The sequence below is a fragment of the Cottoperca gobio genome, unplaced genomic scaffold (genome assembly GCF_900634415.1).
Source record: "Cottoperca gobio unplaced genomic scaffold, fCotGob3.1 fCotGob3_487arrow_ctg1, whole genome shotgun sequence".
Classification (NCBI taxonomy): domain Eukaryota; kingdom Metazoa; phylum Chordata; class Actinopteri; order Perciformes; family Bovichtidae; genus Cottoperca; species Cottoperca gobio.
In genome coordinates, this window is record NW_021167036.1 from 298,247 (window position 1) to 314,628 (window position 16,382).

Below are 16,382 nucleotides of genomic sequence, written 5' to 3' on the forward strand. Positions count from 1 at the left end.
AAGAGAATTCAAAACAAATGGATCACATGGAGCGAGATTAACCAGCGGTCGGTTAATGTCACGCTTTATGAACACAGCAGGAGACATTACAACACGAGATTAATCGCAAAGGGAGTCAGAATGTTATCCTGTGTGTAGTCGTTGTTTCTGTGTGTTTCTGTGTGTAGTCGTTGTTTCTGTGTGTTTCTGTGTGTAGTCGTTGTTTCTGTGTGTTTCTGTGTGTAGTCGTTGTTTCTGTGTGTTTCTGTGTGCAGCTCACGGAGCTCTTGAACGTCGCAGTAAAAGCAGCATGTTGACCCGGATTACAACAGAGCTGCTGTGTAAAGGTGAGTCAAATTGTTTATTGTGTTCATATCTTTCTCACTGCTTTACATTATATTATTATTACTATTAACTCTGTTTAAACAGAGAAGCAGGCTCTCTTTGACAAGGACGCCCTGATTACAGTACATATAAAATAATAGAAAGCAATGACACAAAAGTTAGTTTATATCAACTAATGATACATAAAACAGACCAAGGACATTAACAGAAGAAACAACATTAATCCAGAGCACATGCATTCACGCTGCTCTGTCACTCAACAGGATGTAAAATGGTTAAAAGGGACTAGTTTGTCTGATATTACAAGCTTCTGCAGATTGTTCCACTTGTGTAGTAGTTTCCCAATCTCAGTATTACAGGTATAAAATGAAACATTTCCGCATTAAAATGTCTAAAATAAACAATTATTAATAATATATCTAATTAATCTGCAGAATATTCTCTAGATTAATGTTTTGGTGTATAAAATGTCCCAGCTGATGTTAGGGACGCACTGATGTCTTTACATCACTGATTATTACACTTCTTGTTCCAGCTGTAATTAATGATTTATTTATTTCATTGATTGTTAATGTGAAGGAACACTAACTGCATCATTTCAGATGAAGTGACCGTAATAATAATATTAGTTGTCTTTGACCTTCAGAGAGTTTCTGCTGTTTGTCTAACAACGCTGAACATTTGCAGAGCGGTCGGTATTTGTGGAGGAGCACGAGGTGGGGGGGAAGTTCACACACAGGTTGTGTGACCTCGGTGTCGGGACACTTAACAGCTGGACAGAGGATTTGTTTATGATAAGAACCATTGTTTAGGGTTCTACAGCAGACTGTAAATGTCCTTTAAACAAAGGTTATATATTGTGTATATAATATTATTATTATTATTATAATATACTAATATTAGTATATTATAATAATACTACTAATATTATTAGTATTATAATAATACTAATAATATTAGTAGTATTATTATAATATACTAATATTAGTATATTATAATAATATTATTGTCGCCTCATCTTTATGTCACTGCACAAACACTTTAAACACAATGAAGATGCAACAAAAGCTGCGTTCGAATGTAGATTTAGGATCCGAATGTCAATGTTATGAATGAAGCTCTGCCACACACACACACACACACACACACACACACACACACACACACACACACACACACACACACACACGTATATTTAATCACTGTTTTCTGTCTTCAAGGCTCTCCTGGCTGATGGCTGTGTCTGAAGACGTTTCCCCCCCGCCTGCAGCCGAGCCTTGAAGACGCTCAGCATGGACGCGTCGGAGCAGAAGCGTTTCTCGGCCGCGGACTACGTGATATTCGCGCTCTTGCTCGTGGCCTCTGTGGGCATCGGGCTGTACCACGCTCTCTCCGGTGGCCGCCAGCGCACCACGCAGGAGTTCCTGCTGGCGGACCGGAGCATGAGCTGCCTTCCCGTCTCGCTGTCGCTCATCGCCTCCTTCCAGTCCGCCGTGGCGATCATCGGCGTTCCGGCAGAAATCTACACGCACGGTACGCAGTACTGGTTCATCGGCTGCTCCTACATCCTGGGCCTCCTGATCCCTGCGCATGTCTTCATCCCTGTGCTGTACAGACTGCAGCTCTCCAGCGTTTACCAGGTACGATGAATAAAGTCTGTGGTGATTATTCCTCTAGATTCATGTTTGTCTGTTTCCTTCAGTTCTCTCATGTTTTGTTTCTCAGTATCTAGAGCTGCGCTTCAGTAAAGCGGTGCGTATCTGTGGGACTCTGACCTTCATCTTCCAGACGGTGAGTGCAACACTTCACAAACACCCGTCACACTCGATAACCCCAATAACAAGACTGTGAATAATATGTCGACAATCAGGGCGACAACTTTTTCTCAAGGTCGTAGCGTCCAAAACACGTCAACAAGAGACGTGCAGCCAAAATAAATACAACATTGTGTGTGTGTGTGTGTGTGTTCGCGTGTGTGTGCAGGTGATCTATATGGGACTCTGTGTTTACACTCCGGCCTTCGCTCTGAATGCAGGTACGTGTAGTTTGCAGGAACAGGGACGTGTAGTGTGCAGGGACGTGTAGTTTGCAGGGACGTGTAGTTTGCAGGGACGTGTAGTTTGCAGGGACGTGTAGTTTGCAGGGACGTGTAGTTTGCAGGGACGTGTAGTTTGCAGGGACGTGCAGTTTGCAGGGACGTGCAGTTTGCAGGGACGTGTAGTTTGCAGGGACGTGTAGTTTGCAGGGACGTGTAGTTTGCAGGGAAGTGCAGTTTGCAGGGACGTGTAGTGTGCAGGGACGTGTAGTTTGCAGGGACGTGCAGTTTGCAGGGACGTGCAGTTTGCAGGGACGTGCAGTTTGCAGGGACGTGCAGTTTGCAGGGACGTGTAGTTTGCAGGGACGTGTAGTTTGCAGGGACGTGCAGTTTGCAGGGACGTGTAGTGTGCAGGGACGTGTAGTTTGCAGGGACGTGCAGTTTGCAGGGACGTGCAGTTTGCAGGGACGTGTAGTTTGCAGGGACGTGCAGTTTGCAGGGACGTGTAGTGTGCAGGGACGTGTAGTGTGCAGGGACGTGTAGTTTGCAGGGACGTGCAGTTTGCAGGGACGTGTAGTGTGCAGGGACGTGTAGTTTGCAGGGACGTGTAGTTTGCAGGGACGTGCAGTTTGCAGGGACGTGCAGTTTGCAGGGACGTGTAGTGTGCAGGGACGTGTAGTGTGCAGGGACGTGTAGTTTGCAGGGACGTGTAGTTTGCAGGGACGTGCAGTTTCTGTTTGACATTTTGACTTTATGGGATTTGTAGTTCACTGTTATTTCTTTCAGTCACTGGCTTTGAGTTATGGGCTGCAGTGCTGGCCACTGGACTCGTGTGCACGGTGTACACAACAATGGTGAGTTAATATTTCAGCTCAACTTCCACTTTTAAATGTTTTTCTCTACTTGTGGTCACGAGAGACGTTATCTATAAACTGCTTGTTACAGTTGCATGATGTTGGATTTTTGCAGATGTTTTCCACGTAATTGTAGATTATTGTAGATTAATGTCTGTAAATGTTCTGTCACTTTAATGTAACGGAGACAAGCAGCAGATCTCTGCATGGAAAGAACTCCAACGACAGCGTCAGTATAATTCTGTCACTATAACTCCTCCTGCTCACTGTCGGCTCCCTCAGGGCGGTCTGAAGGCCGTCATTTGGACAGACGTCTTCCAGACGCTGGTGATGTTTGCAGGGCAGCTCGCCGTCATCGTGGTCGGGGTGCAGCGCACCGGAGGCGTGTCCGAAGTCTGGAGGAAAGTCCAGGAAGGAAACCGCATCTCTTCTCTGGAGTGAGTCCAGAGTTACTGCGACGAGCAGCAAGAAGAAATAATATCTGAACATTTCTTAATCTATTTATTCTGAGATCAGATCATCTCAGACTCTGAGACGAGATCGATTACCTGCCAGGAACATTTGAATCTGTGAAAATGACATCATTTATTTGTTGATTGTAGTGGAAGTGTTTCCTCTGAGAGGATACAATATATTCTTATAACAAACCTTCACGATGCAACAGCTGATTTCTCACATTTGACTCGTGATAAATAAAAGTTTTCCATTTAGTTCGGTGTGTTTGTACAACACTGAACACGCTTTATGATTTATGTTCTGGTCTCTTCTGAACTCCTGCAGCCTGAACCCCGACCCCACAGAGAGACACACCTTCTGGACTCTGGGTGTCGGCGGCGTCTTCCTCATGCTGTCTCTGTACGGCGTGAACCAGGCGCAGGTCCAGAGATACCTCAGCGCTCGCACGGAGAGAGAAGCCATCAGGTACGCAGAGTGTGGATTATTCACGAGTCGGCACAAACTGTAAATCTGATCCTATTTTGGGACATTCTTCTTGTTGGAACTTTATTGACTTGATTGACACAAAGGAGCCACAACAGGTTTAGAGAGTTGCTGCATGAATATATATCATAACTATTACTTTCACGATGTGTAGTTATTTCAGATTATAATGTGTTTTTATTTAAATGTATCTTTTCGAACGCACTGCGCTACAAATAAACATTTAGCATTTATTACTAATAAAGTGAATTTAAATTTATAATCATTTTATTTGACTTTTTATTTTAGATTATTATAAAATATGACGACAAACATTCGCAGCTTCATTTAAAAACCTCAATAGAAGCTTCGAATGTAAAAATAAAAATAATTCTCGCCTGTTTTATTGGTTTGTTTCTCACTTGAAATGCGACATGAACTAATAAAAAAGTAAATGTTCCTTTCTTATTTAATTTAAAGCCTCTCCAAGACACATCTAGTGTTTGAATAAATAATATATTATTATGTATCAGATAAAGCTGCAACTTATGATTGTTGTTATTTTATGGCTTAATGGTTTGGTCTGTAAATTCAGATTCATAATTGCTCCATTTCAAGGTCACATGATGGAAACGTATACGAAAAATATCTCACAATACTAAAGAGTCCAAATACGTCCAACTTTTCATCGGATCGGAAAAGTGAACATATCCAGATACGCATGTCTAACCTGTTGATAGCGCATCACTTACTTATACAAAATGTATCAGACGAATACCCAACAAATGCATAACGTAAACAAAAATATGGCGTATACAAAATATCGGCAACACGCTGGTGTACGTTGATATAAGGTAAGGTATAAGTAGTATTCGTTAAGAGCAGGCGGTGTTACGTTGGGGTGCGTTGTTGAACGCTGAGTCTGTGAAAATGTTTTGAGTGTGTTCAAAGTTTTCGGACGTACCCAACGTGTGCTTCATAAGATATGCAGACGTTACGTTACGTTAGACATACGTGAATACGTACATGAATACAGTACGTGAATACCTACGTGAATACTGAATACGTACGTGAATACCTACGTGAATACAGTACGTGAATACTGAATACGTACGTGAATACAGTACGTGAATACTGAATACAGTACGTGAATACAGTACATGAATACAGTACGTGAATACTAAATACCTACGTGAATACCTACGTGAATACAGTACGTGAATACTGAATACGTACGTGAATACCTACCTACGTGAATACAGTACGTGAATACTGAATACAGTACATGAATACAGTACGTGAATACTAAATACGTACGTGAATACCTACGTGAATACAGTACGTAAATACAGTACGTAAATACAGTATGTGAATACTGAATACGTACGTGAATACCTACCTACGTGAATACAGTACGTGAATACAGTACGTGAATACCTACGTGAATACAGTATGTGAATACTGAATACGTACGTGAATACCTACCTACGTGAATACAGTACGTGAATACAGTACGTGAATACCTACGTGACTACGTTAGAGGAACGTTAGATATAGGCTACGTCGGCTGACGGTGAACCCTACAGCCAACTTATTGATAACGAGTGGATAACATATTCCTACCCGATGTTAAGATGATGCCTGACGACGGAGTAACTTATTAAACGTGTTTCTACAGTACAGCTAGCGTTCAGCATGCTAGCCGTTCTCCAGCATCAGCATGACGTGAACCAGATGGCACTTTTCCAGCTCCGTTGTCCAGACGCTCCGATACGTTTTAAATAAGTAAGTGATACGCTATCAATGTTTGACATACGTATAATAATTCATTATGTATTTGTTATGTATGCGTCAGCTACAACACCGCTGTGGAAAAGTTGGACGTATTTGGACTCTGACACATGTTGAGCTACTTTTCATATACGCCGGCATGTTTCTGCCATACGGAGCTGTGTGACAGGGCCGTGTTCGGCGTGTTGTCTGCGTCCTTCAAACGATCACAACTTACCCTTAATTTATATCAGCGTATTGCCCATATTTTGTATGCGCCGGCATACGTTTCTGTCATGCGGAGCTGTGTGACGGGGCCTTAAGATTAAAATGAAATACAAATATTTATATAAATAAAAGAAGTATATGTGTATATTACAAAATACACAGCAGTGTGATAATGTAAAAATAATTAATCCAGGATGAGGGTGAGCGGAGTATTGCAGAGGTTTAATGATGCCCCCCCCGCAGGTCTGTGTACATGGCGTTCCCCTTCCTGCAGCTGGCGCTGGCTCTCAGCTGCACGATGGGACTCGTCATGTTCGCTCGTTACTGCGGAGAAGATCCGTCGGAGCGTCTGGGCACGCGCTCCAGAGACGCCGTGAGTGTCGCTGTGTTAAAGAACCTTTTATAAATGTTTACATAAATCTGCAGTTTATAGTGAAACAGACAAAAATCATAAATAGAACAAGAAACAACCAAAATACAGAAGAAAATAAAAACATCTTTAGTTTCACTATCGACCGAATCGACGGCTTTGTAAAAATAAATAAATAAAAGTAGACTATCAAACATTTATGTAATAAATCCAGTAATGTGTATTTGATGCTCTAAGTTAAAGTACGTCTTCGACCCAGTGATTGAGAGATTGCTTGTGTTTCCGCAGATGGTGATGTACTTTGTGATGGACATGCTGGAAGGTCTTCCTGGACTTCCTGGTCTGTTTGTCGCCTGTTTGTTCAGTGCAGCTCTCAGGTACGAGATAATCAAGCATCACTCGTGGTTTCCTGTTCACTATATCAAGCTTTAAGTAATGAAATAACGCAGACGTGGGGACCAACTGCAAAGAATAAAGCGGGATCTTCTCACATGCACGCGTGCACACATTACAGCACGTCAGGGGGGGAAATGTTTCCTCTGGCAGAAAAGAATCCAGATAATTAAAAGTGACATTTAAACGCACGCCACAGATTTAGTTTCTGTATTAAACTAAACAAACAGCACGAGGCCTCGAACACACGACATGTGGCTCTTAGTGCACTTTAAGAAATGATACGTTAATAACAGGGCGACAAAGAACAACAACAATATGATAAGAAAAATAACGATCACCAAAGCAGGAAAAACAAAAGTAAGAAGAAACGCTATTTCTTCTTATTATTATTATTATTATTATTATTATTTTATATTGTATATTTTATTATTATTATATTTTATATTTTATTATTATTATATTTTATTTTATATTTTATATTATGTTATATTTGATTATTATTAGATTATTTTATATTTTATATTATTATTTTATATTATTATTATTATTTTATTATTATTATATAATTTTATATTTTATATTATTATTATCATCATTATTATTTTATTATTATTATTAGATTATTTTATATTATTATTATTTTATATTTTATATTATTATTATTATTATTATTATTATTTTATTATTATTAGGAATAACTTGTTTTCTTCTGGTGTTTTTTAAATGGTAGATTTCTGTGCGTTCTCACCTTTCGTCGTCCTCCAGGATGAATCATGCATCAGTTCTGTGTGAGGATCTGCTCGTTGAGTTCAGAAGATGAATAAACTCAGATGTCAGTAATGGTGTGTCGTCTCTCTCCGTGCAGCACCATCTCTTCGGCCTTTAACTCTTTGGCCACCGTGACGATGGAAGACCTCATCAAACCACATTTTCCCGCCATGACGGAGGCGAGAGCGACGCTGCTGTCCAAAGCTTTAGGTCAGCTGTCTGCAGCACATAGAGCTGCATCATCATCATCATCATCATCATCATCATCATCATAATATATAATAATAATAATAATAATAATAATAATAATAATGTTGTTTCTCCTCGGTCAGCTCTGTTCTACGGGCTGCTGTGTCTGGCCATGGCGTATCTCTCTCACCTGATGGGGGAGTCAGTTCTGCAGGTGAACTCTCAGCTTTATTAATAAATAATAACGTTTCTCACTCAACGTCAGTTTCTATGTTTCTCTCACTCTGTTTCTATGTTTGACCTCCAGGTCGCTCTGAAAATCTTCGGGATGGTCGGAGGTCCGATTCTGGGACTTTCTGTCTCGGGATGTTCTTCCCGTGGGCCACTCCACCGTGAGTTCCACTTTCATTTATATATTTTATATTATTTTTTTCATAAATGTATTTTTTTATATAGCGTCATTCGTGCTGAACATATATTATAACATATTTTATATATTTTTATTTTTATTTTATTATTATATATATATATATATATATATATTATATATATATATATATATATATATATATATATATATATATATATATATATATATATATATATATATATATATATATATATATATTTTTTTATATATATATATATATATATATATATATTTATATATTATATATATATACATATAAACTTAAATATTGTGTACATTTAGCTAATCTTGTTTTGAAATGTGTCTTGTATATAATGTGTGTATTACGGGATAATGATGATGCTCTCTGGGTGAATTTTCATTACTTCTTGTTTTGGTCAAAGTTAATCATTGAGCACATAATTTACATTTTCAGTTATTCTGTGACGTTAGTGAGTCACTGAGCTTCATGATATATTTACTTTGCAAAACAGGGTTCTTGGAGGTTTATGAGCCAACAATGTGCCTCAGTCTGTTGTGCATCAGAGGATATTTGCATAAAGATTCAGGCGCTCCGCTCTTCATCGCTCTTCTTCTGCAGCGCTTTGTTGGCTGTTCTGGACAAAAAGCTCCACAACTGCCGACTCCTAATATTTACAGCAGCAGAACAAAGTGGAAACTCGAGTGATATCACATTTTCTTTTGCAGATTTTATGGAAATGTTGTTTAAATTTGCAATAAAATTGTATAAATAAAGACATTTTAATATAATTGTATAAGTTGATGAAACTGAAATATAAAAGAAAAGATGATTCAGTCGGATGGTTGAATCTGTTGTCACGCCGCCTGTATCTGTGTCTTATTGTCCTGTTGTTACCAGGGGGCGGGAGCCGGTCTGGGAGCCGGTCTGGGTTTGGCGTTCTGGGTCGGTATCGGGAGCATCGTCACTGGCGGCTCCGACACGAAAACGCTGCCGTCCAACTGCAAAGCGGCCAACACGACGGCTGCTGCCCTCGCTGCACTCAGCAACGCCACGCTGAGGTACGCACTCACTGCGGCGCACAACCGGTGCAACTGGAGCTTAGTCTTTTCTTTCTTTTTATTATTATTATTATTATTATTATTATTATTATTATTATTATTATTATTATTATTATTATTATTATTAATACTTTTATCTGTTGGGATGGGGGGGTGGGACTGATTTGCAGTAGCCATTATAAAGTTGTTTATTTATTGCTTTTCTCTCTTTTCTGAGAAGTAACGACTTTAAGAGTTCAAAATCTAAGAAATAAAAACACTAAGATGTAAAAAGTGTCTTAAAACTGGATAAACAGTCAGTTTATGAAGCTTCTGGCTACAAACACAACGCTGACGCTGCTCAAAGGGGAGACGACGCCATGACAGGAGAGAGAGGAAACGTTACCTTCAGGGACATTACACATTTCTCTGTCTCACTACATATACAACACAGGACTGATGACACCATGACAGGAGAGAGAGGAAACGTTACCTTCAGGAACATTACACATTTCTCTGTCTCACTACATATACAACACAGGACTGATGACACCATGACAGGAGAGAGAGGAAACGTTACCTTCAGGGACATTACACATTTCTCTGTCTCACTACATATACAACACAGGACTGATGACACCATGACAGGGGAGAGAGGAAACGTTACCTTCAGGAACATTACACATTTCTCTGTCTCACTACATATACAACACAGGACTGATGACACCATGACAGGAGAGAGAGGAAACGTTACCTTCAGGAACATTACACATTTCTCTGTCTCACTACATATACAACACAGGACTGATGACACCAAGACAGGAGAGAGGAAACGTTACCTTCAGGAACATTACACATGTCTCTGTCTCACTACATATACAACACAGGACTGATGACACCATGACAGGAGAGAGAGGAAACGTTACCTTCAGGAACATTACACATGTCTCTGTCTCACTGCATATACAACACAGGACTGATGACACCATGACAGGAGAGAGAGGAAATGTTACCTTCAGGGACATTACACATTTCTCTGTCTCACTACATATACAACACAGGACTGATGACACCATGACAGGAGAGAGAGGAAACGTTACCTTCAGGAACATTACACATGTCTCTGTCTCACTACATATACAACACAGGACTGATGACACCATGACAGGAGAGAGAGGAAACGTTACCTTCAGGGACATTACACATGTCTCTGTCTCACTACATATACAACACAGGACTGATGACACCATGACAGGAGAGAGAGGAAACGTTACCTTCAGGGACATTACACATGTCTCTGTCTCACTACATATACAACACAGGACTGATGACACCATGACAGGAGAGAGAGGAAACGTTACCTTCAGGAACGTTACACATGTCTCTGTCTCACTACATATACAACACAGGACTGATGACACCATGACAAGAGAGAGAGGAAACGTTACCTTCAGGGACATTACACATGTCTCTGTCTCACTACATATACAACACAGGACTGATGACACCATGACAGGAGAGAGAGGAAACGTTACCTTCAGGGACATTACACATGTCTCTGTCTCACTACATATACAACACAGGACTGATGACACCATGACAGGAGAGAGAGGAAACGTTACCTTCAGGGACATTACACATGTCTCTGTCTCACTACATATACAACACAGGACTGATGACACCATGACAGGAGAGAGAGGAAACGTTACCTTCAGGGACATTACACATGTCTCTGTCTCACTACATATACAACACAGGACTGATGACACCATGACAGGAGAGAGAGGAAACGTTACCTTCAGGAACATTACACATGTCTCTGTCTCACTACATATACAACACAGGACTGATGACACCATGACAAGAGAGAGAGGAAACGTTACCTTCAGGGACATTACACATGTCTCTGTCTCACTACATATACAACACAGGACTGATGACACCATGACAAGAGAGAGAGGAAACGTTACCTTCAGGAACATTACACATTTCTCTGAACGTTGGATATTAAACGTTTAATTAACGTCTCTGTTGTGCAGCCGGCCCTCTGGCCTGAAGAGGTTTTACTCGTTGTCCTACATGTGGTACAGCGCGTTCAACTGCCTCACAGTCGTCATCATAGGCCTGATCATCAGCAGCCTCACAGGTGAGACAAAACGCGTGTTTACCATCAACTGTAGTCCAACTTTAAACTCTTTAAATATTTACGCTTTGTGTTCAGGCCCTATGAAGGAGGAAGACGTGACACCAGGAACCATCTACCCGTTGTTGGGGAAGCTGCTGTGCTTTCTGCCTGAACGCCTCAGAAAGAAGCTCTGCTGCACAACGCCGCCGGGACGCACGGTCAGTACAATGAGGGGGGGGGGGGGTTATTCTTGAAGTCACTGAGAATTGAGAAATAATAAACACTTTTTAGTAAAAAGATATTAAATGTAAAGCTCTTCAACCTATTTTATTTGTATTTATCTTTATAATTGTTATTAGTTATGTGAGGGGTGAGAGTCGGGGGGAGATGCACTTCTATTTTTGCTGTATTCAAATGTTTCTGTTGAATATCATCTTATTGAAAACAATAAAAATGAAACTACAGACGTCGTAGTTCTTTAAAAATAATAACATTTTTAAAAAACGTAAGTTTACTGATGGACAGTCAGCTGGTCGTCTTTATTTAGTTAATTTGTAACGTTAATCTACATCAGTGTTCTTGATAGTTTCTGTAAACATCAATAAATATCATCTGTCCTTCTATATTTACCTTGTTAATGATCTCTTTAATATTTCTTGCAGCTCTCAGCACAAGACATGAATGGACTGACACACGAGGTCAGAGCTCGAGCTGCTTTAATGGAGCACGAAACCTCCCTGTGAGCGTCTGTCTGCAGCCTCAGCGAAACATCTTCTGTTCACATCTACGACTGTATGCTCAACAACCTCTCGTGACTCTGTTTTATAAAGTTTTTAACCGCCGCTGACTCGTCTTAACCGCCCGCTAGTGACCAACCAAAACAGACTTTACATTGAGCGGATTCCTCATGACGTCCGGATAACATCTGGAGAATCAGTTCCGCACATTGAGTTGTGAAGTGGCTTTAGTCTGTCGCAGGCCACTGTGTGTTGTTTGTTAGGATGTTATGAAGTTATGAAGTTAACACGATGCGAGGGGAATAAATCCCCGTCAACCTTCTTAGTTTGGGAGACCTGCTCTCTGCTGAGCCACTCTTTCTATTTATGTGTTGTTTTGGTTTTGCGAACAAAGATGTATTTGCACAATCAAATGCTGCAAAGAGACGGTTATAATTTTACAGATGCACAAACGGTACAACGGTCCTGAGAGGCAAGTAAAAAATAAATAATAATAATAAATCTTATTTTCTAAACTTTCTTAATACTTAATAATCTGTGAAACTCTTGGAAAACATATTACATATTTCTACATTTTCTTTTATCCATGAGAACACTTTTTATTTTCTTGTCAGGATAAAATATTCATGTTTTCTATCAAAATAAATTAATGTTACACAAACTCGTAAAACTCACCTGGAAGAAAACATGCTTTGAGTTTTATCTAAATTTGTAATATATATATATATATATATATATATATATATATATATATATATATATATATATATATATATATATATATATATATATATATATACCTACACCAGTTTAGGCCAAATCAAATAATTCAATTTCATGCATTTATTTTTATAGTGCAAATATTTTTTAAATGCTCTAATGTTTTAGACGGTGGGTAGAAAATTTCCCCGAAAATAGTTTTAAATGTCCGACACAGCGTGCACTTCAGCCTCTTGTGTCTTGTATACATATACATATATATATATATATATATATATATATATATATATATATATATATATATATATATATATATATATATATATATATATATATATATACATATACATATACATATACATATACATATACATATACATATATATACAAAACAAAAGTAATTTATAAAAATGATCCTGATGAAATTGTTTCCCACTTAATCAACAGATTAAAACATTTTTTAAGGAACTTATATTATCCTGGTTTGATTTCCAGTCGGTTTCTTGTGTCTACGTGTAAAAGTAAAATGCACTAAACTGTTTTATGATTATTATTATTATTTGAGGTCTTGTGATCTTAAAGGCAACTAAAGATGTTTTATATCTGAGATGTTAGTGCCTCGCTTTAATAAGTACGACTGAAATATGTTTGTATTGCAGCTGAAACACTGAAAAATTACTTTTTCTAAAGAGGATTAAAGATTTTGTAGATATCCTTTTGCATTGTTTTGTCCTTTTTATTTATGTATTTACAAACCGATGACTTCTTTCCCATCGTTTTGACTTTATTCCCGATGTTTCGACTTTGTTCCAGACGTTTCGACTTCATTCCTGATGTTTCGACTTTACTCCCGTCGTTTCGACTTTACTCCCGATATTTCAACTTTATTCCCGTCGTTTCGAATTCACTCCCGATGTTTCGACTTTATTCCCGTCGTTTCGACTTTACTCCCGATGTTTCGACTTTATTCCTGTTGTTTCGAATTCACTCCCGATGTTTCGACTTTATTCCAGACGTTTCGACTTTACTCCCGATGTATCGACTTTGTTCCAGACGTTTCGACTTTACTCCCGATGTTTCGACTTTGTTCCAGACGTTTCGACTTCATTCCCGATGTTTCGACTTTGTTCCAGACGTTTCAACTTTACTCCCGATGTTTCGACTTTTTTCCCGTCGTTTCGACTTTACTCCCGATGTTTCGACTTTATTCCCGTTGTTTCGAATTCACTCCCGATGTTTCGACTTTATTCCAGACGTTTCGACTTTACTCCCGATGTATCGACTTTGTTCCAGACGTTTTGACTTTACTCCCGATGTTTAGACTTTGTTCCAGACATTTCGACTTTACTCCCGATGTTTCGACTTTACTCCTGATATTTCAATTTTACTTCCCGTCGTTTCGAATTCACTCCCGATGTATCGTCTTTGTTCCAGACGTTTCGACTTCACTCCCGATGTATCGACTTTATTCCTGTCGTTTCAACTTTACTCCCGATGTTTCGACTTTATTCCAGACGTTTCAACTTTACTTCCGATGTTTCGACTTTATTCCAGACGTTTCGACTTTACTCCCGATGTTTCGACTTTATTCCAGACGTTTCGACTTTACTCCCGATGTTTTGACTTTGTTCCAGACGTTTCGACTTCATTCCTGATGTTTCGACTTTATTCCAGACGTTTCGACTTCACTCCCGATGTATCGACTTTATTCCTGTCGTTTCAACTTTACTCCCGATGTTTCGACTTTATTCCAGACGTTTCAACTTTACTTCCGATGTTTCGACTTTATTCCAGACGTTTCGACTTTACTCCCGATGTTTTGACTTTGTTCCAGACGTTTCGACTTCATTCCTGATGTTTCAACTTTATTCCAGACGTTTCGACTTTACTCCCGATGTTTCGACTTTATTCCAGACGTTTCAACTTTACTCCCGATGTTTCGACTTTTTTCCCGTCGTTTCGACTTTACTCCCGATGTTTGGACTTTATTCCCGTTGTTTCGAATTCACTCCCGATGTTTCGACTTTATTCCAGACGTTTCGACTTTACTCCCGATGTATCGACTTTGTTCCAGACGTTTCGACTTTACTCCCGATGTTTAGACTTTGTTCCAGACGTTTCGACTTTACTCCCGATGTATCGACTTTGTTCCAGACGTTTCGACTTCATTCCTGATGTTTCGACTTTATTCCAGACGTTTCGACTTTACTCCCGATGTTTCGACTTTATTCCAGACGTTTCGACTTTACTCCCGATGTTTTGTCTTTGTTCCAGACGTTTCGACTTCATTCCCGATGTTTCGACTTTGTTCCAGACGTTTCGACTTCATTCCCGATGTTTCGACTTTATTCCAGACGTTTCGACTTTACTCCCGATGTTTCGACTTTATTCCAGACGTTTCGACTTTACTCCCGATGTTTTGACTTTATTCCAGACGTTTCGACTTTACTCCCGATGTTTCGACTTTGTTCCAGACGTTTCGACTTCATTCCTGATGTTTCGACTTTATTCCAGACATTTCGACTTTACTCCCGATGTTTCGACTTTATTCCAGACGTTTCGACTTCATTCCCGATGTTTCGACTTTGTTCCAGACGTTTCGACTTCATTCCCGATGTTTCGACTTTATTCCAGACGTTTCGACTTTACTCCCGATGTTTCGACTTTATTCCAGACGTTTCGACTTTACTCCCGATGTTTTGACTTTATTCCAGACGTTTCGACTTTACTCCCGATGTTTCGACTTTGTTCCAGACGTTTCGACTTCATTCCTGATGTTTCGACTTTATTCCAGACATTTCGACTTTACTCCCGATGTTTCGACTTTATTCCAGACGTTTCGACTTTACTCCCGATGTTTTGTCTTTGTTCCAGACGTTTCGACTTCATTCCCGATGTTTCGACTTTGTTCCAGACGTTTCGACTTCATTCCTGATGTTTCGACTTTATTCCAGACGTTTCGACTTTACTCCCGATGTTTCGTCTTTGTTCCAGACGTTTCGACTTCATTCCCGATGTTTCGACTTTATTCCAGACGTTTCAACTTTACTCCCGATGTTTCATAACATGCGAGATAGGGTATTTGGGCTGCATTCATGTGGTGTCGGAAATAATCCGAAAAATGAGTTCCCAACTGTGATAATTCACCTGAATGTAAGAGTAATGTAATGTAATGTAAAAGTAACTCCGAAACATCCACCAGCTGTTTAAGGGCTTTGAGTAATAAAATAAAACATCTTCATTGTTTATGTTGTTTCCTCATCAAGACTTGAAGCTCATGAACACGACTTTCCAACTCTGGAAATGGGACTATCAGAGGAGCACCTGAACGCACCATGTGTAGGTCTGAGCTCTGTTATGTCACTCACATTTATTGTTTTCTATAATCTTCAAATGAATGATACACATTCTGCTCTGCATGGAGTATTATCTCCTCATGTTGTTTTTGTTTGTTCTTTTAGTTTCTTCACATTTGGTATTATCTAATTATCTTTGTTATTTTTTCTAATTGTGCTTTTG

General features: G+C 39.4%; 1 protein-coding gene across 1 annotated transcript; it reads left to right on the forward strand.

Annotated features, from left to right (window-relative positions):
- The first annotated feature begins 10 nt into the window (after positions 1-10).
- On the forward strand, positions 11-12,819 carry slc5a6b (solute carrier family 5 member 6). Its single transcript, XM_029428160.1, has 16 exons — positions 11-326; positions 1,545-1,964; positions 2,050-2,115; positions 2,308-2,359; positions 3,146-3,213; positions 3,496-3,650; positions 3,994-4,134; positions 6,373-6,502; positions 6,788-6,876; positions 7,761-7,873; positions 7,996-8,066; positions 8,160-8,244; positions 9,142-9,302; positions 11,321-11,427; positions 11,503-11,624; positions 12,069-12,819. The coding sequence occupies exons 2-15, from the start codon at positions 1,617-1,619 to the stop codon at positions 11,576-11,578; spliced, it is 1,662 nt and encodes a 553-aa protein (XP_029284020.1). The 5' UTR covers positions 11-326; positions 1,545-1,616; the 3' UTR covers positions 11,579-11,624; positions 12,069-12,819.
- Positions 12,820-16,382: the final 3,563 nt, after the last annotated feature.